This window comes from Anoplopoma fimbria, chromosome 12 (genome assembly GCF_027596085.1).
Source record: "Anoplopoma fimbria isolate UVic2021 breed Golden Eagle Sablefish chromosome 12, Afim_UVic_2022, whole genome shotgun sequence".
NCBI classification, from domain to species: Eukaryota; Metazoa; Chordata; class Actinopteri; order Perciformes; family Anoplopomatidae; genus Anoplopoma; species Anoplopoma fimbria.
This window is the reverse complement of record NC_072460.1, coordinates 24,828,325-24,851,691: the sequence shown is the minus strand read 5'-3', so window position 1 is coordinate 24,851,691 and position 23,367 is coordinate 24,828,325. Positions and strand designations below refer to the sequence as shown.

Below are 23,367 nucleotides of genomic sequence, written 5' to 3'. Positions count from 1 at the left end.
TTTATCAGCTAAGACTGTTTTCTCTCCGACTTGAGGTTAATGAATCGATTAGTCATTGATTTACCCGAGGGCAGTTCCAGCCTTGAATCCTAAGAGGGTTGGGAAAGAGTACACTGTACAGCCAACGTCATGATTACGTCACGGTGGAACCACCACATCTTTCTGTGTTGCCAGAATCAATATTGCATACATTTGAGATGATAAACTGTGATTGGAGGCTCTAGTGAGCTACGATATCAGCAAAGCCTTTCAGAGACGGAGAGAAAATGTTGCTAGTAGTTTAGCTTAGCATTCTGCTGACTACCTCAGTCGTCACGGCTGCTGCACCGCTGCAGGCTAAACTATTAGAGAGATGAAGAGATGGCCCTCTGTTAGGCTTATTTTCTGCAACGAACGTAGCATGAAAGTGTGGTGGAATTACAAAGATAACAGGACAGCTGGCTACTCAGTTTGCTGGTTACAGAAAATGAATCAAACAAAGTTTTCACCTCTTGGCAATAGCAATACTTTCATACTCTGTGGATGAAGCTTTTAGTTGATCAATTTTACTCATTTAGCGGCTTGCTACCTTGCTAGTTCCGCCATGTCCCGTCTGCTCTCCTCTCTGCAAAGTAGTTAGTAGTTAAATATTGGTTAATGTTGTGTTTTTCAGGTAATACTTACGGTACCGGAAACTGAGTGACTGTATATCGAGAGGAACAATATTTTTTTCTTCAGTATTATAAAAATGAATTGCCAGCTTTCAGGAATGTATTCTGCCTCCAACTATTGCACAGGGTTATATTTAATGTGGGTCAATATGCTCACATGCTTTTCACACATGAATCTTACAACATTTCCAGTTGCAGCTATTCAGACACAGTGGTTCTTTTGGCTTGTAGATTTCAATACCTTTCAATATTTACAGAGTTTTTAAAAAACTTTTTTTTTTTTTTTTTACAGAAACAGAAAGTCTTTAATTGCACAGCAGTTTGGAAGTTTTGTTGCTGTCACTGCAATGAACCCAGACTCAACTACAGTCACACACATGTACAGACGGGGCCTCCATCACTGACCTTTGAATGTAAAGGTTAAAAAACCCTTGCATGAAATATGAAAAACAGTGAGCAAAATGCAAAATGCATGCATCATGCGCCGTGTGTGTTTGAGGATATCAGACATTGTGTGCAAAATGTGCGACCGTTTGTGTTCATGTATGTGTAAATGTGTTTCATTTGTGGGTGGAGGTGACAAGAGGCGGTGTTGTGAAAGGTGAAGTTGTAGAGACTTTGAGGAAGCAGCTAAATGTCTCAAGGCTGTTTGACACAATACTCTTGCTTTCATCTCTATTGCAAGACCCACCAAGGAAATATATAGAACAAGTTGGCAGGAAGTGCAATAGTGAAAGTTTTGCTGTGACACGGCTCATTTCCCGGTCTGGGTTATAAAAATAGCATTACAATTCTAAAGTATGCGTCATTAGCACTGTCAAAAACAAAGAAGAGTGTATATTAATAGAGAAGTACACGGAGGGGAAGAATGCGGAGAACGGGAAGAGATGGATGACGAATGAATGAGTGGAATTGACTGTCCAAGAGGGAAGTGGGAAGCGGGAGTGGTGGCGTGCTCTCAGGACCTGGGCAGGAGGCCAGGGACTGTGTGAGAAGCGCTGACGTCATTCCTGTTGCAGTAAATAAAGAGCACTCGTCCCGTCAAAGAGACATCTGCTCCCGGTCCCTCGTCTTCCTGTGCTTTTTATTTGCCGTCGTGGACTCCTGGTTTCTCTCCCGCCGGCCCCCGACGGAAAGAACAGAGCTCTCCGGAATGTTGTTTTTTCAAAATTTCCTGGTCCTCTGCAGTCAGTGTAGTAATGATGGTTTTCCTTTCATTGTAGTTGGACACAGTAGTAGTGGTTTGGGTGTGGTTGGAACGGGCTGTGTGTGTGTGTGCGTGTGTGTGTGTGTGTGTGTGTGTGTGTGTGTGTGTGTGTGTGTGTGTGTGTGTGTGTGTGTGTGTGTGTGTGTGTGTGTGTGTGTGTGTGTGTGTGCGCGCAGTGCAGCTGTGGGTTTGGAGGAAGCCTCATGATCCACTTATGACCGAGTGCCATGTGACCATAACTGATACTGAACTAGTATTATCTGCTGCAGCTGCATGTGCTCATGTGAGCATTCTATAGTAGGTTAATATAATTAGACATTTTTCTATGTTATACAGTTTTATTTGCTCCGATGCTCTTTGTGGACGAGCTGAACTGAGGACAGTGTCCAGGTCCTCTATAGTGACAGACAGGAAGACTTTTTATATGGTGCAAAAACTGCGGGCTGTAGATTTACTAAATGAAGTGTGTGAATGGGTTACTAACAACAGCATGTAAATGATCTGTAGATATCAGGGCTTGACAGGAAGCTTCTTCAGCTTCAGAGTTTGAAAATGTAGGCCTACTTAAAAAAAAAATACCACCGGACCAAAAAAAGTTAAAAATACTAAATATATAAATATAAATATATATATAAATATATATCCTTTAACTTTCTTATTGTCATATAAAGTGGTTATTTGAAGAAAGTCTATTCGATTTAAGTGATTAATAAATTATTGTTTTTGATTTATTTGATTTGCTTTGATTAAACATTTTTCCAACTTAAATGACTCATTATATAAAGTGACTAAAATAGTAGGTGTTGCTCCCCCAAAAGAAGATGCAGCAACTTTATGCCTTTGCATATATGTGAAGGTGTGGACAGAACGGCCCCCTGGGAAAGTATTACACATGCTGCTTACATAACCACAAGTTAGGCGGTGGGGTATGAGGAAGATGGAAAGTTATGAGGAAGAAGTAAAGATAAATAAAGACAAAGAAAAGAAAGAGTGAGTGAGACAGAACCCAGATAAGAAGACTAGGCTGAAACCTTGTTTGGTTTATTGTTACAAGAATAGTGAGTGGTGTTTATAATGTGAATCAATGGATTTTAAATGTTCATCTTCAGTTTTCTGGTCCCCAAAAAAATGTGTTCATAAAGTGTACTGAAGAAGCATATGCCATGGTTAAGCTGTGTTTAAGTCTATGAATGGAGGACTGATTTTATTCAATGTTGGAAACACATAAACGGGAAAATATACATTTGATACATAACAAAATAAACTGGCAACAAAAAATTGCAACATTTTAAAGCTTCCCTTAAATGTGTCAACTGAGGCAAATGCGTTTTACGTTAGCTTACTACACTATCCATTTTGACAAAGCGACGGCCAATGGCGTCACTTCTTCACTCAGGGATGGACTTTTGCATTAACAAGAGTGGCCTCTGTTTTTTTGCGGTCCAGCCAAAGAAGGAAATGAAATATTCCACTTAAGAGAGCAGTTTCTGTGGGAAAGTAATACATTAGATTAATGAAGAACTTTGTTTCATGTAGTACCTTCCCTTCCTGTCAAACTTAAATAGGCTATGTGTCTTCCAAATGTTAACAAAATCACATATGATCACAAAGGCCCCCTAATCAGAAACTCAAATATTGATTTACACCAGAGCTGTGCAGGTTTCTTGATGCTGCACAACATCAGAGGAATCCACAAAAAACTCTACTTGGCTTCCGAGTAGTTTTGTCAAAAGACTCCAATGAACTTGCGAGAAACATTGTCTGCCTCTGAAGTGTTCTTAGACAAACCACAATGCTTTAGGTGTTATATTGCAATGGAACGAGTCAAACAAACATGGTCGAGGAAGCAGAAGTGGTTTTTAAAGGAGGGTATGTGTCAGGGCGTGGTCTCACTGGTTGGCAGTGTGAGCAAACAGGATGTGAGTTTAGTTATCTGTCCGAGTTAGAAACTAACGAATGCGGAGTACACATTGTCTCCGTGTTTGTGCAGACAATCAGGATAAAACACATCAATACCGAAATCAGTGCTCAAGTTCTCCTACAACCACTGCCATACAAGCGCATTCGATACCACCCCTTGCATTGTCATAAGCCCTGCATAACGTTAGCCATGCATAACGTTAGCCAAGTGACAATGAGTCAGCAGTAACATTATAGCTGTGAAAGTACCAGTGCCTTGTGTGGACAGTTTATTGGTCTGTGAATAAATGCAGAATAATTCACGTTAGTTAAACGCTGGCTAGCAAGTTTTGTTAGCTTGTCTTTTTTTTTTTTTTTAAATAATGGCTGATTTTATTTTTTTTAAAGTGTCTCTCAATATGTGCACTAGTCACTAACTCTGAGAAAGTTGTCAGACTGCATCAACTGGGAGGAGTTCAAACTCATTTAGCAACTTTTCGTAATCCAGCGTAGCGTCAAAGCACGATGGAATAAGCAAAGGTAGCTAAGTAGCCATCCGTCCACTAGTTAGCTTGCTAATTCCACCATGCTTTATGCTACACTGGTTACTCTTCAACTCTCTAATAGTTTAGCCTACTAGCAAAAAAAATTTCTTTAATAATCTATCCAGCTGCACTGCGGCCGGCCATGACGGCTGAGGAGGTTAGCAGAAAGCTAAGCTAAACTATTTGCAACATTTTCTCTCATTCTTTTAAAACACTTAGTTGATATTGTAGCTTGCAAGAGCCTCGAATCACAGTTTATCTTCTCAAATGATGGATTCTGGCACCCAACAACACAGCAAGAAGAGATCTTCTTTAGCTCACTACTCGGTTGTTTAGCCTCAAGTCTTTCCTTTCTTTTGATTCCAGCCAACACTGTGACGTTATCATGACGTCGGCTGTAAAAGCCTTTATTTATTTATGTGTAAATCCCTCACAGACAGGATTGAACCTGTGTTTGTTTGCGTAACTTCTGACAATAGTTTTTTCAAAAAACTGCGCAATAAATATATAATTTCCCTTATATGGTAAGTGAGCTTTGCACATCGTGTGTGTGTGTTTGTGTATTGACCAACACGCTGCTGTGTGTGTGTGTGTGTGTGTGTGTGTGTGTGTGTGTGTGTGTGTGTGTGTGTGTGTGTGTGTGTGTGTGTGTGTGTGTATTGATCTACCAGAGCTCTGCATCACTTACAGAGGCTCAACGGAGGTGACAAATAAGGTCATAATATGTTTGTCCCTGCAGATGAGACACAATAATGATTTGAAAAAACACGCGTTTCATGTGTTTAAAAAAATCCACCTATATTCAATCAGAAATACGTCGTCTTGATCAGCATCATGCCGATCCTAAGCATCCTCGATAGATCAATAAACTCAAATTACAGTGATTGTTCCCGTTGATTGTGAGGGATTAAGTGCTAATGCTTTGAGTAATCGGCCGTTTACTTTCCAGTTAGATGCTGAAATGGACTGGTAAATCACATTTGGGCCAATTAAGAGTGTTACATTACCAACAGTGTCATTAATTCAGCTTTAACAATGACACAACACACGTTCAGCATCCACAGAGCGATGATGCATTTGTGCCCATAGTGAACTTACTTCCTGGGCGTCTTTCTGCATGCACGTGTCCGTAGGCATTACCGAAACCCGGTAAAAAACAATGATCCTTTCAGTGAGTGACAGCTCTAAAACCCTTAGAAAGCTATGAATGTGTGTGTGTGTGTGTGTGTGTGTGTGTGTGTGTGTGTGTGTGTGTGTGTGTGTGTGTGTGTGTGTGTGTGTGTGTGTGTGTGTGTGTGTGTGTGTGTGTGTGTGTGTGTCTGAGCATGCAGAAACTGTTCCTGCTAAGAGGGAGGAGGGAGGAGGGGGAGAAAAAAAAAAACTGCCTTTCAGCTGTTATCAGGGAGCAACCAGAACGGGGCCGATCACCTCCCACTGCTGAGCTATCAATGTGGAGTTAATTGCCTTTCAGAGGGAAAGCAGAGTGGGTTGGGGGCGTGTGTGTGTTTCCTTTTCTGCTTGTTTGATGCTTTTTCTTTTCTTTTTTTGGGGGGATGAACCTAACTTCCAGTACAATGCGGCGCAGCGTTTGTGCCCGGAACCGTCCCCGCCGGCCTGCTATCCGTCATTCAGATTATTTACTTAAACGACAGGAACCAAACGGACTTGACAGAAAGTGATCCAAACCACATTACACAGAGACGGCAGCACAGAGGGGGGAGATGGGGAGGGGAGATAGAGGGAAGGACAGATAAGTGGAAAGAGGGAGGGATAAAGAGAGGAGAGAGAGAGAGGGAGGAGAGGTGGGTTGGGCTTGGCACGCTATAGAGGACAAGGTCGTTCAAGGTCTCCCCGTCATGCTTGATGGGTTACGGTGGGGGTTTCTGAGGGGAGGGGGAGGAGCTGGGGTGAGGTTTGTGGGGGTCCTTCATCTGTACCGGGTTTTGAATGCATGCGTGCATGCGGTGTGCAGTGCACTGTGCACCAATAGGCCTTGCGTTGCAGCCTCTGCACCGTTAGCTTCCTCTGAACTCCTGATCTCTCACGTCTAATTGCATTTGTCACAGTTTGTAGCCTTGGATACCCTGGCACCAACCATTACTCCAGTTTGTAGAGTAGCCAACACTTTTTAAAAAGGCAGAGGAATTGAACGCCCGCTGCGTTGTGTACAGCAGATCTAGTGTCCTCCATCCTACTCGCCCATGAGAGAACCGAACCAAAAAATGCTTCCAAGGACGATCTTTAACAGCAAAGATGAGACTGATCCGTCTGCTCTGGTTCGCTCTCCTCTGCGGGCTGGAAGTGGTTCAGAGCGCGTATGTGCACACTGCTTATGTCCTGGTTTGTCCTCTTAAAAGATGCACACAGATAATATATCGGCATACGCTTGGCAGGCAAGAGAAAGAGACGCCGACATGGGAAAATATGTCGGTGCCTGCAGGTCTGGATCAAACTCCAGAAGCCTCTTAGCTTTTTTTTCCATCATATGGTGCCTCAGAGGGGCATCGCTGTGATTTGTGTATGCATGCGTGTACGTGTTGATCCACTTCGGCATGTGTCACATTGAGACTGAACAGAATCCTGTTCCTTTTTTTTCATTATTATTATCATTATTATACGTTTGCAGATTTGCTTCAGCCGCACTGTAATATTTGTTGCAGAGGTAAAACGAGAACATTGATTTCAGCTCCCGCTTAGCCGCTAGTCCGTAGCCCTGCAAGCCTGGCAGTTTGTATAAAACAAGATGAATGTGATGGAAACTATAATACAATTACTAATGACAAATCACATTCCCTGGGTTTTCTTGATCAGCAGTACTGTGCGCATGCACGCCACTGTGTGCACTTTGTGCATTCACAGGATGTGTGGATGGTATCGGGATTGCTTTAAGATGAACGCTGATTGGATTAATTGTGAGAGGTTGTGCAGTCGGATAAAGATTCACTCAGGCGGAGATCAGTCACTTTGGCAGCGTTGCTCTGGCATTCAAATAAAGAAACAGGAGTAGCAGTTGATTTTCCTGGAAGTTACTCCGGGAGTTCTTCTCCTCTGTTGACATCAGAAACTTGTGTGAGTCACTGTTCTGGTAAATGTTCGTGCAAGCTCACATGTGTGGTTGGAACGGTGAGTGAGTGGGTTCAGGTAACCGTTAGATCACATCCCCTCTTCCTCTTGTTCCACTTTATTGCTGCTGTCTGGTCTTATTTAGGTCAACCCACACGACCAACTGCTGCTAAGCCTCTGTGGTGAAGTTTCCAACAGCAACTATCGTACAAATCCACTCAACAGTTTTAAGAAGGGATGACCGACATGATATGAGGACGTGGTGAGGGTCTTCTGCTCGATTGGAGGAGGATTATGATGCCGGTCTTTGCTTCAGATGGTCAACATGGGCCGCCTCTTATGACGCTCGCTGTGGTCACTGTGGTGTTTTTACAGAAACGCTGAAAACTCATGCAGAAACCTGTGGCCTCCCCTCTGGTTTGTTGCACTCCCACCCTGTTTGTGCCTCTTTTGTTTGACAAACAAATCACATCACAAAAAATGTACAACACAGGACACTGAAAACGGCACATCGTAATAAGGCATAACAATAACACGGCAATTATTACGCTCACGAGGCAGGAGCCAAATTCATTACCTCAGTTTCTTTCTCCTTCTTTAATAAGTTGAGTTCCTCCCCCTCTTTCCCCCCCGCTCCCCGTGGTCACAGATTAACACTCTTAATAGTTGGCTTCTTTGGAATGAAAACGCCTTGATGTGTGTGGGAGGTAAATCCCCCCTCATTAAGTAGGCAGATAATCAGTTTGGGCCAGATCAGGTGGAACAGTGTGCTTTCTCTTTCTCAAACATTATTGTTTTACATTATTTCCTCAACAAAGAGGAGGAGTGAAAGGGGGACGATGTTGGTTATGAGTCGATATGAGAACCTCTCTTATATTGTTGGTCGTCTGTATTTCTCGTGTAACTGCTTTTCGGTACCTGATAGCTTTAAATGTATCAATGGAAATAACCCCCGTACCAAGTAGAATCAAAACTTCTCCAGTCAAACAAAAACCTGCTGTTGATCCTTTAAATGCCCAGCTAGCAAAAAAATAAAATGACTGTATGGTTGCATTGGTTTTGCTCACAGCAAATCACAAACTTTATCTGACTTTTTCATTCACACGATGGGTAAAGAATCAAGTACTCTGTTGGTATCCGTCTACCTTTAAAGGGTACTGGTATTGGCACTGGTTTGGACCAAGCCCCACTGCCCTCCCTGCTGTTGTTAATTATTACTAACATCTCCTCCAATCTGCTGTGTAATAAAACACTAGTGTGACCTTAACAGTTTGTGCAAAGTAATAAATAAATAAAGGTCTTCACTCTCTGTCCTTTGTCCCGTCTGTCCCCACAGTGAACGAGTATGTGTTCATGGTCCAGGCCCGAGGGATCCAGATCAGAGAGAACGTGAAGAACATCGGGGCTCAGGTTATTGAGCAGGTGGTGAGAGGAGCTTACAGCGTCAATGCCACAGGTACATAAACATAAAAACACACGTATGGATACACAGAGGTGTATCTGGAATGATTAGCTGTGTTTTCATGCAGTTATGTGGAGATAAATACAGTTTACACCCTGGTAAAATACAGAAAGTAAAGAAAAATGTACTTTAAGTGCATTCATGTGTTAAACAGTAGGCCTGTCACCATTACTTATTGTTTGACAATATATTGATCGTGAAAAATCTCGATAAACGATATTATTTAGAGATGCACAAATTGCAATTTTCTTTGCCGATTGTATTTTTATTTAAATACTTGCTTTTATTTAAAAAACAACTTGTCATTAGTAGTTTAAATAATGTAGTATAAGCTGCTTAGAGCTTTAGAGTTTTTCTTCTCCTTCAAACAACTGGATTTATTTAAGTTAATTTTACAAGATTACATTTGAATATATCATGATAGCGTTATAAGAAAGCTGAGAATTGACCAGTTGTCTCTCTAATACTATTGTCATTTTGAGACTGATATAATGATAATATAATATAATAATAATGCTAATAAGTACACAAATTAAAAGAGCAATAAACATATTTCTTAAAGATATTCAGATATTGGAATGTGCTGTTTATTCTGGCCTCATGTTGGCTAAAATGTAGTCGAACAAACACAAATGATTTGATCGTACGATAAGTTCATATTATAAATATTGAGACAGGCCTTGAACACACAGCTGAAGCAGCACTGAAAGAAGTGAAAAGATAAAAAAATTGCAGATAGAAAGCAACAGACCACACAGAGAGAGAACGATTGTGATGTTGATACTTGTACGACTGTGTGTGTGATTCCAGATTATGCCTACGAGTTCAATGTGAGCGAGAGTGATGCTCCTCCCACCACATACCTGCCCGAGGGCTTCACCTACCTCCCCTCTCAGGTTTGCCCTGAACGGCTGCTCGCCATGAGTAAGTAGAGATTTAAATGTAATGCTTCGATCAATGCTCCTGGCTGCTCATTCTGTAATAAACATGTCACGCAGTGCCCTTAGCTGACCCTTTACGTAAAACAGTTGCTCTTCAGGTTTCTCATGGCCTGGTTAAATGTTCCGTTAAGTAAACTTCTGTTGCGATTCTCTACATATTTGTTCTAATAATGACTAGTGAGCCAGTGTTTTTTATTTCAGCTTTGATTTGACGATGCATGCAAATGTGTTTTCTTAACCCATAACTGTATACCTTCACATTCCTCAACTGCTACAGGCTTTAATGTGCTGTTCTTTCTGCCCCTCCTCCTTTCTTCTCCACACATACACTCACAGAGGGCAGGTTGGAGGTGAATATGACTGAGGTGTCTTTGGAGGAGGTGGAGAGGTCCTTAATGGAGGGAGATCCTAACAGGACCCCAGGGGGCTACTGGAAGCCCAAAGACTGTTTACCTCGCTGGAAGGTATGTGTGGCTGTGACAAAAGGACCGTTTACTGAAAAACGAGGCCCATTAAACAGCCCCTCTTTTTATAGGCACAACAAAGCAAAGGCTGGAGGAATCACCTCAGAGTAGTGAGCTAAGGTTAAACATCATTTCTGCTGTTGTTGTTGGGTGCCAGAATTGATATCGAATACATTTGAGATGATAAACTGGGAGTCGAGAGGAAAAATGAGCCTTCTGCTAACCTCCTCAGACATCACGGCTGCTGCACATTTATTAAAAAGTTTGAGAAAAATGTTTTCTTTTGGAAATATAGAGAGTAACCAGGGTAGCATGAAAGCATGGTGGAATTAGCAAGCTAACTAGTGGATGGCTGGCTACTTAGCTACCTTGCTAGTTCCATCATACTTTGAGTAGTTTGATGGAAGTATTATGCAAGCAGCGTAGGAGTCAGATAATGACGTCCTGTTGCTGAACGTCAACCTTCTCAATCGACTGTGAGAAAAAACAAGCCAAAGTGTTCAAAGAATGACTCTGCCTCCACCAACGCGGTGACGCCCAAAACGCAGAGAGTTTCACAGACCGTCCACAGACCGCTCGGTGAAAAAAAAAAAAAAAAAAAAAAAAAAAAAAAAAAAAAAAAAAAAAAAAAAAAAAACGTGAGAAGTGTTTAGCAGACCAGTCATACGGTTCTCCACCTCACTTTTGTAGCTCAGTGTGCAAACCAGAATGGAAGCGGTTGATCTGTTTCTATACTCTGCAGCATGGTTTAATTCTTGAACCGACTTTGCTTTTTTGCTTTTTTTTGTGCAACAGAGCAGTCTTTCCCACCATCTGTGTGTCTGTCTCACATTAATTTACCCTGAGAATGTTCTGATAACCCAAAATCTCTCTCTCTCTCTCTCTCTCTCTCTCTCTATCTATCTTTCTCTCTCTCTCTCATCTTCCTGTTTAATTAAGCTTCAACAGAAACTAAAAACAAAAACAGGACAAGGTCTTAGCTGTCTAAACAAACACCCTGCTTCTCTTATTGTCATGAGTCTCCATGGTAATTAGTGTTCTTTTGTCACCGAGCTCTTAAAAACATCCACTTTGTGCAAATAGTACGGTTTACGTTGTTGCTCCGTGTGTCTCCAAGCATTTGAATGCACCTCCGTGTGTTTGTACACGCATGTCCTTTTGAATCTATTGTACTCTAATCCGATCTGTGTCCCTCAGGTGGCAATCCTGGTCCCGTTCAGGAACCGACACGAACACCTGCCCATCCTCCTGAGACACCTGGTTCCAGTGCTGAAGAGACAGAGACTCCAGTTTGCCTTTTATTTCATAGAGCAGGTATGCACACACACCTATTCACAGTCAGTGGAGGACTGACAGATTCATCCCAGTAAAGTCCAAACATTGCAGGAAGTGAGTCTGGATGAACAACAGCCTTTGCATAACAACATACCAAAATATGTCATTCATTTATATTTAATAATATATATATTATTTTTTCCCTCTAAAGAGCGGTACGGAGCCTTTCAACCGAGCCATGTTGTTCAACGTGGGCTACAAGGAGGCTATGAAGGACCTGGACTGGGACTGTCTGGTCTTCCACGACGTGGACCACCTCATGGAGAACGACAGGAACTACTACGGCTGCACGGACATGCCCCGGCACTTTGCGGTCAAACTCGACAAGTACTCCTACATGTGAGTCTTTAATTCCGTCTCCGTGGGCTTCTGCAGTGAATGTATTCCCTCACTTGATACGGGTGTAATACGTGTAATTGTCCCTCCAAGGCTTCCGTATAATGAGTTCTTCGGCGGTGTCAGTGGCCTGACGGTGAAGCAGTTCAAAAAGATTAATGGATTTCCTAATGCATTCTGGGGCTGGGGAGGAGAGGACGATGACCTCTGGAACAGGTGAGGGGAACACACACACACACACACACACACACACACACACACACACACACACACACACACACACACACACACACAGAGAGAGAGAGAGAGAGAAAGCTGCAGCATGAGGCTGTCGTCAAGGTTTACATTAGGCGTGCTCAAGAGATTGGTTTTTTTTGGCACATAGCCGCCTTTTGTATTCGTTTTTTGTGTGGTTTGTTTCCTGCATTTGCCTTTGCCACACAGCAATATTGTGTATTTAGGGCGGGGCTACACACTGATTGACAGGTCTCCAGAGACGTATACGGCATCTCAACGTTGCTTCTCCACTGTGTCCAAATGTGGTCACTTCTGTTCATTGTTTGCAAAAAAATAAAGATGGCGACGGCCAAAATGAACAAACTCAAGGCTTCAAAACATCAGTCCACAAAGCAATGGGTGACGTCACGATCAATACGTCCACTTCTCATATACAGTCTGTGTGTTGAACCGATAAGATACTAATTATGAAACTGTAGCACAAATGATTAATAGTATAAAATACATAAGTGATGACATTTTGGACAAACATGGATGCAAACTCTAACCTGACTGGTTGGCAGAAGCAAACAACATCGAGGTGGTTATTATAGTTCATATACGATATGATCTCATTCTAAAAACCTTTCCCTCGTCTGTCTTTGTATACGTCTCCATATATGAAACTTTCAACAATATGACAATGAAAGTCGTCTCTGCCTGTGTACGCTGTGGATTAATGAGCCCTTAATACGTGTGTGCAGGGTGCAGTTCGCCAACTACTCAGTGAGTAGACCGCACAGGGACGAGGGACGCTACATGTCAATCCCACATCACCATCGCGGGGAAGTGCAGTTCCTAGGAAGGTGAGTGTCTCTGCACACACACACACACACACACACACACACATACTCTGGTTAAAAGTGGAAGCTGATAATTTGACGGGGGCTTAGGGCTCATGTGGTGTGGAGCCGGTCACATGAAAAGCCCGAGCAGTGACTTTGAGATAATTCTAACTCTTTTAAAGACTTTGCATGTGATTTGCTTGTTTGCTTCGGGGCTGAATTCCTATCAGGTGCTTTCTGCTCTCACTTAGCGGTACATGAAACAGCCCGAGGGTATTACATTTCATGTGTTAATAAGTTCTACAAATCATTTCTCCTAAATACGTGTGCCTTTTGTAAATCTTTTATTAAACTGTCCTGATTAATGTTGTGCCTCTGCTGGTGGAAACACATATACAGCTGTCACTTTCTGTCTGAACTACAGAGACTGATGAAACTAGGTCAGACAGTTTAACCTTTTAGTAACACTGACGAAACCGGTTCTTCTACACTTTATCTCATGATACTTTAATGCAACACGCCTGTCAGTGTATCTGACAGGCTGCTCTCATCCAGCATTCGTAGAAATGCCTACGAGAAGTAAAGTAAAGTAAAGCGCTGTAGTTCGTACATATTTCACACTTTCTTTTTTGTATGTTATCAACATGTATTGGGATGGGGAAGTATAAAGAACGCAAAAGCACAAACAGGGTGTGTGGGTCAAACAAACAGTGATCTTTGAGCCAGGAGACGTCAATGTTGATGTTTTGACATGTAACTTGCGTACTTTATAAACAGCACGTGTGGTTATTTTAACCCAAACAACAAGTTTTTCCTAAACCTAACTAACTATATTTGTTGCCTAAACTTAACTAAGTATTTCACCATCTTTCCTTAAACCTAACTAAGTATTTCACCATCTTTCCTTAAACCTAACTAAGTATTTCACCATCTCTTTCTAAACATAAGTATTTCACAATCATATGCGGACCTAACTTACTGGTTTTGTTGCCTGTCCTAACTGAGTTTCCTGTGAAGATGGAAGTTTATTTTGAAAAGACCGTATCCATGTAACGAGCAGAGATTGACACGTGTTGCATGCTTTCGTAGGAAAACAAACGAAAAATGAATGAGATCATATGAACCGTTGTATGAGGATACTTTGATCTTTTCTAACCAGAACATCAAACTTGCTTTATATTGAACTGAGTGCAGAACAGCTGCATACAGTTTTCCTCTCCTCCTCTCTGATTCATTCATTGTTTGTTCTTGCAGGTACAGTCTTCTACGCCACTCAAAGGAGAGGCAGAGAGTGGACGGTCTCAACAACCTCAACTACTCCCCCCTGGTGTCCCGGAGGCCTCTCTACACCAACATCACGGTCCGCCTGAGCAGAGAGCTCGCCCCCGTTGCTGACTACTGACGGTGGAACAGCCGGACTGCAAAAACACCTGGGAATCAAAGTCCTCCGGGGCGTCAGCCATATCTCACCGGTCGCAGCACTGCTTAGGACTTTTTAGTTGATCGATTTTTTTGCTTCGTTTCTTTTGTTTGTATGCAAAAAAGAAAAAAAAGGAAAAAAAACAAAGACTCAAATAAGTAGGTTGGATAAATCATAAGAAATTAAGGATAAATGCTGCACTTGCTTGTGCCACAGTCCATCACTCCTCTCATCTGGGCTTATCTGCTCTTCGGTCTCCACATGCCTTGTTGCACCATTTTGGCCTTCAGCATCCATTCATTCATTCTCTCATCCAGTCAGAGATTAGCTCAGCCCTACACGTGTTGAGCTTGTTGATTAGAATAAGCCACGACACACACACACAAACATTCAACACATGCACACACACACACACAGTTTGACTCACATGTGCTGACCTGGTCCCCCGAGGCTTTTTTTTTTTTTTTTTTTTAGCTTTGCTCTTGCACTTCTTATTTTTCATAAATGCAGTAAGCATGTGAAAACATTTGCATGCACACAACGAGTGGACTCTCGCAGCTGGTTCTGCAGAAGGTTTGCCAAAATCTACAAGTGAAGAGGAGCAAGAGGAGGAAGAAAAATATATATAAAGAGTGAGTGTTTTCAGTCACGTATATACTGTTTGTGAAATCCTAACTTTAGAGAATATTAATACCTTCATCACCTCCTCACCAACTTTGTTTTGTCCTGTGAACTTACAATTTTCTTGGAAACAAAAAATGTGATGTTTTTGTGTTTGCATAGTGTCATCGGATGTTCTGGCTGTGTGTTGGGAGAGCGAGCGCTCCTCCTGTTAGCAATAAGCTGTAACCTCAGACGGCAGACCCGACTTCCTCACTATACAGATGCAATAGCGTGGGTGCTAGCACGCCCTTCTTATTGGACGACAGACATATTTAAAAAAGGAGCGTCAGCGTATGCAAACTTCACAATCGACACACCTTTGCCTAAGCAAACGCGCCGCCCTCTTCAGTGTGTGTGTGTGTGTGTGTGTGTGTGTGTGTGTGTGTGTGTGTGTGTGTGTGTGTGTGTGTGTGTGTACATAAGAGAGGGAGAGCTATGCAAATGGCCTGTTGTCAGTGTGAGGTCATCAGGGTGACCCCTCCAGGAGGATTCACCCCCGCAACAGACCCGCGTGCAGGTCCAGGCCAGGGAGAGACGACCGGTTTGATTTTAAAGATCCCACGTCCTCGATGTTTAATCACATTCATTGTTTATTGTGTTTTTGGGGAGAGAATCGGAGGTAGAGAATACTTGACTGCTGTCACTGTCACTTGTGTTTACAGAAGCTTTGGCTTTGTGATTTTCTTTTGTCCTTCAGATGGTCTGGTGTTTGTAACACTGTTAGCCAGCCCTCCTCCACTGTGGCTGCTGTGAGAACTGTGTCTCTTCAACAACCTTATCTATGGCTGCCTTTATTTTTTTATTTATTTTTAAACTGACTCTATCTAAACGTGAATATGGGGGGAAAAAAGCAGATGTGAATGCTTATTCTAGATTATTAACCACTGATTAGCTTTGTTTGCATCCGGCCAGTGAGTTTGTTTTGCGTCAAAAATAAATGAAGACGTCAGTCTGAGTAGTTTCTGGTTTTACCCAACACTGTAGTGAAACAGACTGAAAAAAAGTCCCCTCTCTTTTATTTGTGTTTGACAGTGTTGATTTTGAGTAAAATATCCCAATACTGTAAATGTAGTTCTTTTTTTTTTTAAACAGAAATAGCTATTTTCATTTCACACAAAATCGCCTTGTATGCATTTCTTAAGATGTATCTTTTTTGGGGGAGGAGTTGGAAATGTTCCCGTAATGAAATAAGAAGTAAAGAGGCTGGACCTCGTTTTATTTATTTGATCTTTTTAATGGATTATTTTCTGTAATTCTTTTTTGTTTTGCGGTTGATGTGATGACGTAGTAGGTGACATACGACCGTGTTAGATGCACTGAAACTTGTAGTTATGTGTATTTTTATGTGGGATTGTGAGGTTGGGGTCCGTGTAGACGACGGGGAGCCGTTCCATTTCCCCTTGAGACGCAGGTTTCCTTCTCTCCGGAGACGAATGAGCTGCGATTTGAAATGGAACAGGACCCCCCCCCCCCTGATGTGTGTGTGTGTGTGTGTTAATCTGCTGAAACAGACAGTGTTGGAGGAGGCCATTTTGTGTGACAACCACAGGAAGAGCGAGACAGAATCAGAAACAATGCTACCGGTCGGCGTCTTCCTCTGGGCGCCTCCTCTGGGCGCCTCCTCTGGGCGCCTCCTCTGGTCTAATTGATAATCGATGGTGCTGACCTTTTTCCAGAGCTCCCTCTGAAGGAGCCTCTCTCTACGTGCTCACTGGGGCCGATCTCAACATCATAAAAATGGCGTCGACGGGGCCAAACGTCCCCTCAGACCTGCTGCCTTTTCATCCCGAAGCTAATTTGTGTATTTCCTGCTTCGGCACAAACAGACGCACGTGTTTACCTCCTAACCGCTCTCTGGGGAGGCGCCCACTGGAAGCCACGGCCGCTAGCAGCATTTGTGTTAAGTTTTTCTTTTCCACGTGTGTTTGAGTGAAATGGCAAAAAGAAATGAAACTTCCTCCATCTAGATTTTAAGTTGTGTTTTTTGTTTTTTTTGTCTCCCAGCACTGATATGAAAATGATTTATAGTAATCCCGTTGTGAACAACTCGCAGGTTCTTTTGACACTCTAGATTTTTTTTTTTAAATCATTGCTTTAAATTAAAAGCTAGATGGACATAGCATAAGCCAAATGGTTTTTTAGATTGTTTTTTTCGAGGTGAGGAATCTGACCTCTCCATAGACATTTCTCAGAGTCAGTATTTTAGGCTCTTAACTCCGCGATGTAGATCGAGCAGCTTCATGAGCCAATCATCTGGCTACTCGACAGTTTTGTCCACTATGACTTAAATATCACGGACAAACCAGTCAGTGCTCTACTGCTTTTTTATTTTTTTATTTAAAAACAGGAAATGTGTTTTCAGTTTGTGATAAGAGCATGCTGGCTAGTCGTGTCCATCTTGGATCTGTGACCATGTATGTTATATATATAATATATATATAATTCATGGTCCGAGACCCAGGCCGAGCCTACTGCTCACTAAAGAGGCTTCCATAATCCCACCTGCTCTGATCCATTCTGTACCAGTTTAAATGAAGGGACCATTTGTTTGGGCATCTGACAAGACTGGCAGCCTTAAAAGCTTCTTAATTTATTGCAGTGTTTTTTCACTCAAGGTCTTTTTTTTTTTTTTTTTTTGGGTTTTTTTTTATAAGCAAAAACAATTATTTAAATTGAAGAAGAAAAAAAAGTGCATATCAAGAAAAATGATCATTGTAAATAATTGTTGTGTGTAGTGTTTTAGAAATTCTATAAAGGTCTTAAAAATCACTACAGATGCTAGCATAAAGAACAAGGCTGTGGAGGGGATTCTGTCTGGAAGGTTCATCTGGTGCCATTGAAGTGCTAGTGAAGCTTACGCAGCGACATCAATGTTTTTACATCACCGCTTCCCTTCACGGCTCCTCTTTTTTAAATAATATAAATATCCGTATCCCACCAATTTTTAGATTCCTCTCACAACCGCTCCCTTTAGCCGCAGAGGAGATGTTTCATGGCGTCGCTGTCCAGAAGACGTTTAGCGTCCTCATTTCTGAACGCGAGGCGTCTTCTTTGACAGTTCGGGGGGGTCAACCCGTAGGTCAGAGGAGAGCGACCCCGTCAGCCAAATAACACCATATGCTTACAATGCAATGAAACATAGGCACCCAAACCAGCGACACAGTCCTCTCTAAAAAAAAAAAAACCTCACAGATTCATTCTTTTTGTATGAAAGCTAACTATTTACAAAAAAAAAAGGATACAGATTGCTAAATTTAAAGTCTATAAATATATATCTTCTTCTCTGATTGTAAGGAGACCATTTCTCCTTGAATTGAAGCCATTTGAAGCCACTTGTCGAAAACTTGATGTCAGCCTTATGTGGATCTGTTTGTGTATCGGCATATTATCTTTTGATTATTGAAATTTGTATGATGGAGATTTTTCTTTTATACCATCATTGTTATTGTCAAAGTACACCAATAAAATGAAACTTGTAAAGATACAGTACTCCGGTTCCTGCCTTCTGTTTTTGTTCCGTGTGTTCAGGTCCATTTAGATTCAGTGTGTTTGTCTGAAACCTCTGCTTCTGATCGATCATCTCCTCTCCATGTGGTCAGAGGCTCTGTTTTAAACCTTCAGAATAAAAGTCTGTACACACCGAGGGCGTTTTTTTCTTCTTGTGTTGAAAAAATATACTGACTATTGTTTTTTCTCAGCTTTCGCACCGCAAAGAAAGGCATCAATCAATCAATCACATTGTGCAGCTCTTGTTCTGAAAAGTGAAGCCAATTCTAAAGTGTCTTAAAGCTGCATTCTCTCTACTGTCCATCAGGGGGCGACTCCTCTGGTTGTATAGAAGTCTATGAGAAAATGACTCTACTTCTCTCTTGATTTATTCCCTCAGTAAACATTGTAAACATGAGTTTATGGTCTCAATCTCTAGTTTCAAGTCTTCTTCAATACAGCATGATGTTCATTTAGTAAATGATGCTCCATTTAGAGTCAAACAGACCATAAAGCAGGGGATGCTTTAGGGCGGGGCTACACAGTGATTGACAGGTCTCTACGTTACTCCTCCTTAGTCCCAATATGGTCACTTCTGGTCACTGGATGCAAAAAAACTGTTGGCATCAGCCTTTATGCTGAACTGGAGGCCTCAAAACATCAGTCCACAACCCAATGGGTGACGTCACTACGGCTACGTCCTCTTCTTATATTCAGTCTATGGTTGCACATATATTTAACTGTAGCTTGGAAGCTCTGTATCCACCTTTAACAGACAGTATTCTGGTTGTTTATCCGTCCTGAGATCTGTGTTAACACGGTGTTTTTGTGTTCCGGCTGCTTGGGAACAGAATCTCTACTGTACGACATGCAAAGATTAACGGGCAAATAAAAACAATCCATCGGGAAGCCGTCCAGATAAAACAGATAATAATCAAATTATATACGAATATAAATGTTTGCTTGGTCATTGCTATGACACCAAATGTAAACAAACAACAAGCAGTCGATTCAGACAGAGATGTGTATATTCAAATTATTATGGGCCTTGATATCGAACACCTGTCTTGTAAAATGCATTCATCAGCTGTTTTTAATACATATTGCATTTGATGTCCCGTTTGTTTAGACAAGATTAAGAAAAAAGGGGAGGACTGGATTCATTTAGTTTCTCTCTATAATTTCACTTGTGTCCATTTGGAAATTCAATTCTTAATAAAAAGGAGCAAAAACACTTGTCATTTGTCTAGTATTTAATCCAGACAAAAGAAGACAAGAATAGACTTCACCATGTGGTTATTTAATAAAGACTGTTTATTTATTGAAGTAGCAAAAAACAGGCTATAATCTGATTTATATATCGTTAAATAGATATTAAATAATGATTGTGGTCCAGCCTAAGTGGGCACATGCATACTTCCTGTAAAGAGACATTTGGTTTACACTTCATTACACAAACTGACCACCAGTTAGAGAGCGAGCTGCCAGTGACGGGGCTCTACTGGGAGGAAAAACAGTTGTTTAAAACCACTGCTGTCACTTTTCTGCATGTTTTTTAAGAGGCAATAACGGCGGGTAAAACTAGGAGACGTTCACTGAAGATATTCTGCAAAAAATGAATATAAATCTCTTTCATTTTGTTTAAAAAGAGAAACTATGTAAGTCGTCTAAACACGTCAATTTGGAGTCCGAACAGAAAGGACTGTGAGCTGGGTCACAGCATCACATCCCGTCTCCAAAACAGCATCGCCTCACACATAAGATGATTGTCTGTTTTTGGCTCCAGACACCAGAGCTGCAGTGCCAGATTCCTCTCTCTCTTTTTTAGTTCTTTTAATAGTTCCCCACTTTCTACTCTTATCACTCTTGACATTTTGCATCCAGAGCTCGAGACAAAGAAGATGCTTGTTTTTGTTTTTTTGGAGGGGGATCAGCAGAATGAGACGCTTTGATGAGAGGTCACTTAAGATCCTTTTTTTAAAAGAATCTGAGCATCTCCAGAGCCCCCGTGGCATTCAGCGCATTAACTCTGTATCTCCGCCGGTTTACAGAAGTGACAGCTGATAATTTAATTATGCACTCGAGGAAAAAAAAAAGGCAAATGCTTAGTGGCATGGACGGGAAATCTACATGAGAGTTTAAAATGTTATTCCACACGTTTATTCTGCACAGCTTCCCACACTTTCTTTTCTCAACAGGTCATGCATTTTTGCTGCATTCTTTAATAACGTGCACCTCCATTCATCCTCTAAGCTTTCCTCCCCCATGCTGTGTAACAGTAGTTGCAGTGTGTGTGTGTGTGTGTGTGTGTGTGTGTGTGTGTGTGTGTGTGTGTGTGTGTGTGTGTGTGTGTGTGTGTGTGTGTGTGTGTGTGAGAGAGGCTTGGCAGAGGCTCAGACCCGGCTGGAGTAGCCACATCTTAATGGAGTCTGGGAAACACAAGGCTTTGGTATGCTAACACCAGTGTCACTTGGCTGCCAGACACACACAAACACACACACACACACAGAGGGCAGCTCTTCAGATTTCAAGGATGTGTGTACAACAACGCACATACACACTCCTTTTGCATGCCGCTTGTGTGTCTTTAAACTGGAATCTGCATCAGGAAATAGATGAATAACTACATTTGTGGCTTTCAGTGGCTCAGAATCATTTTATCCACACTTCCTCTGTGCTCTTATGTGCATGTGTGTGTGTGTGTGTGTGTGTGTGTGTGTGTGTGTGTGTGTGTGTGTGTGTGTGTGTGTGTGTGTGTGTGTGTGTGTGTGTGTGTGTGTGTGTGTGTGTGTGTGTGTCCTCTACATGCAGGCTCAGCACTGAGAAACAACCAGAGAAGAGACATGCCCTTTAGCTCTGCACATGTCTCAGCTTTGTGTGGTTCTTTCTATACGATACATGTGCTGACGTCATGCGTTAAAAAGAGTTCATGCTCTCATTTCTGCTTAAATCAGACGTTTGAGTAATAGAGAACAGCAGTGCCTTATGGGACACTGTGTGTGTGTGTGTGTGTGTGTGTGTGTGTGTGTGTGTGTGTGTGTGTGTGTGTGTGTGTGTGTGTGTGTGTGTGTGTGTGTGTGTGTGTGTGTGTTGGAAGAGTACTACAGTAAAAGTACAACTACTTTAAATACTCTGTGTTTACATCATGATGCTTTGTGCTCAAACACAGTCAAAGTTGATGGATAATGTTTTTTTTCTCATGTTGAATTTTTATATAAGGAAGATGTTTTATATAAGGCCATATCATCTGTCCAGAGTGTTTAACATTTTTTTTAATGCACTACAGGAATGTACTACTGTTTTTGTTGTGTGTCATGTGTTTGTTTTGTTACAAACGGGCTACAACTGAAATGTCATTGTGCATCCCTGCGTTGCATAATGACAATAAACGTACTAGACGTACTAAAGTAAAAGTAGGTCAGTTACAATGTTTTCCTGAGTAAATGCTACAGCTTTACTTTTAAATAAAAGATGGAGGGGAGGGAGGATAAGATGATATATGATACTACTGTTAAATTAAAGAACATTTTCATGCTACAAAATAGATTGTAATCAGCAATAAGAGGACACAGAAATAGACAAATAGAGCAAACATTTAACTGCTATGTACAAATATAAATACATATACTCCTCCTCCCTCCTCCTCCTCCTCCTCCTCCTCCTCCTCCTCCTCCTCCTCCTCCTCCTCCTCCAGGAGCAGAGCTTCTCCTCTCTGGGAGCCATCACCGACACCACGCTGCTGTTGATCCAGGACGTAAAGGGGAAGGGAGGCCAGGAGAACCAGAACCAGGACTGAATGGAGCAGCCTGTCAGACCCTGCTGCAGTAAAATGAGAGGTTTTCTAAAGGGACTCTGGTTCTCAGAAGCACTACCACCTTTTGTCCACAGGGACCGCCAGAATCAATACAAAATAAAATGCCCTCACGGTAACTTTAAGTAAAATATAAGTGCTTATTTTCTAAAAACACTCAAAAATACACACCCAAATAAAGACTTTGCTACAACAAAGAGAGTAAATGTAATTTGTTACTTCACTGCTGTCTCATGCATGTGCAAAAAACAAGAAGCCACAATGCTCATGCCACTGCTTGGTATTACATAACATAATCATGTTCTCAGGTATGAGCACTGCCCAGAGAGTGACTTTGTGATTTCTATCTCCTCCTGCATGCTCTTCCTTTCTCCTGCATCCTCCCCACATCACCAATTGTGTAATTCTGCTTTCACAGCAGAGCATCATCTCGCACCACTGCCCTGTTGTACCTTCACTGTGTTTTAGTACACACCGTCTGTATGTATTACGTTGTTGTGAATCCTGCCTGCTTTCCTGTCAGATGGACACCGTCAGTGTCCATCCTTTTGCTGTCCTGCCCGCTCTTCCCCCCGTCACATCACTGTCTATCAGACTCATCCTCCTCCTCCTCACACTCATCTCTTCTTCTCTGCTCTTATTTTTGTCTTTTTGTCGTTTAATCTCATTACAACCTCCTTCTTCAGTCCTTTTGTCCTTCCGTCGTCTCCCTCCAGCGTTATTCATACTTTCATGCCTGAAGCCTCTCTGGTTTTCATTACGCTGCGTTGGCTTCATCCTGTTCTGGTTACCAGAGAGATGTTGTCTTTTAAAAACTATGTGCTGATGTCGTGCAGACGGCCTGCTGACTGAGCTCCAACTGGTGCAAGGTCAACCCGTTTTTTTGTGTGTGTTTTCTTTACGGCTCATTTCACTCAGCTTCATTCATTATCATTGAGCCTAACCTTCCGACGCCACACACACACACACACACACACACACACACACACACACACACACACACACACACACACACACACACACA

The 23,367-nt window shown here is 42.0% G+C and overlaps 1 protein-coding gene across 1 annotated transcript in view; it reads left to right on the top strand.

The window, feature by feature from the left end:
• b4galt5 (UDP-Gal:betaGlcNAc beta 1,4- galactosyltransferase, polypeptide 5) overlaps positions 1 to 18,641 on the top strand; it is a 35,343-nt gene extending 16,702 nt beyond the window's left edge. The window contains exons 2-9 of the mRNA XM_054608944.1: positions 8,701 to 8,820; positions 9,637 to 9,750; positions 10,104 to 10,231; positions 11,429 to 11,545; positions 11,718 to 11,905; positions 11,996 to 12,118; positions 12,883 to 12,984; positions 14,218 to 18,641. Of these exons, the coding sequence (XP_054464919.1) occupies positions 8,701 to 8,820; positions 9,637 to 9,750; positions 10,104 to 10,231; positions 11,429 to 11,545; positions 11,718 to 11,905; positions 11,996 to 12,118; positions 12,883 to 12,984; positions 14,218 to 14,365 (1,040 nt within the window). The 3' untranslated portion in view covers positions 14,366 to 18,641. The remainder of the gene's footprint in view (positions 1 to 8,700; positions 8,821 to 9,636; positions 9,751 to 10,103; positions 10,232 to 11,428; positions 11,546 to 11,717; positions 11,906 to 11,995; positions 12,119 to 12,882; positions 12,985 to 14,217) is intronic.
• The last annotated feature ends 4,726 nt before the right edge of the window (positions 18,642 to 23,367 follow it).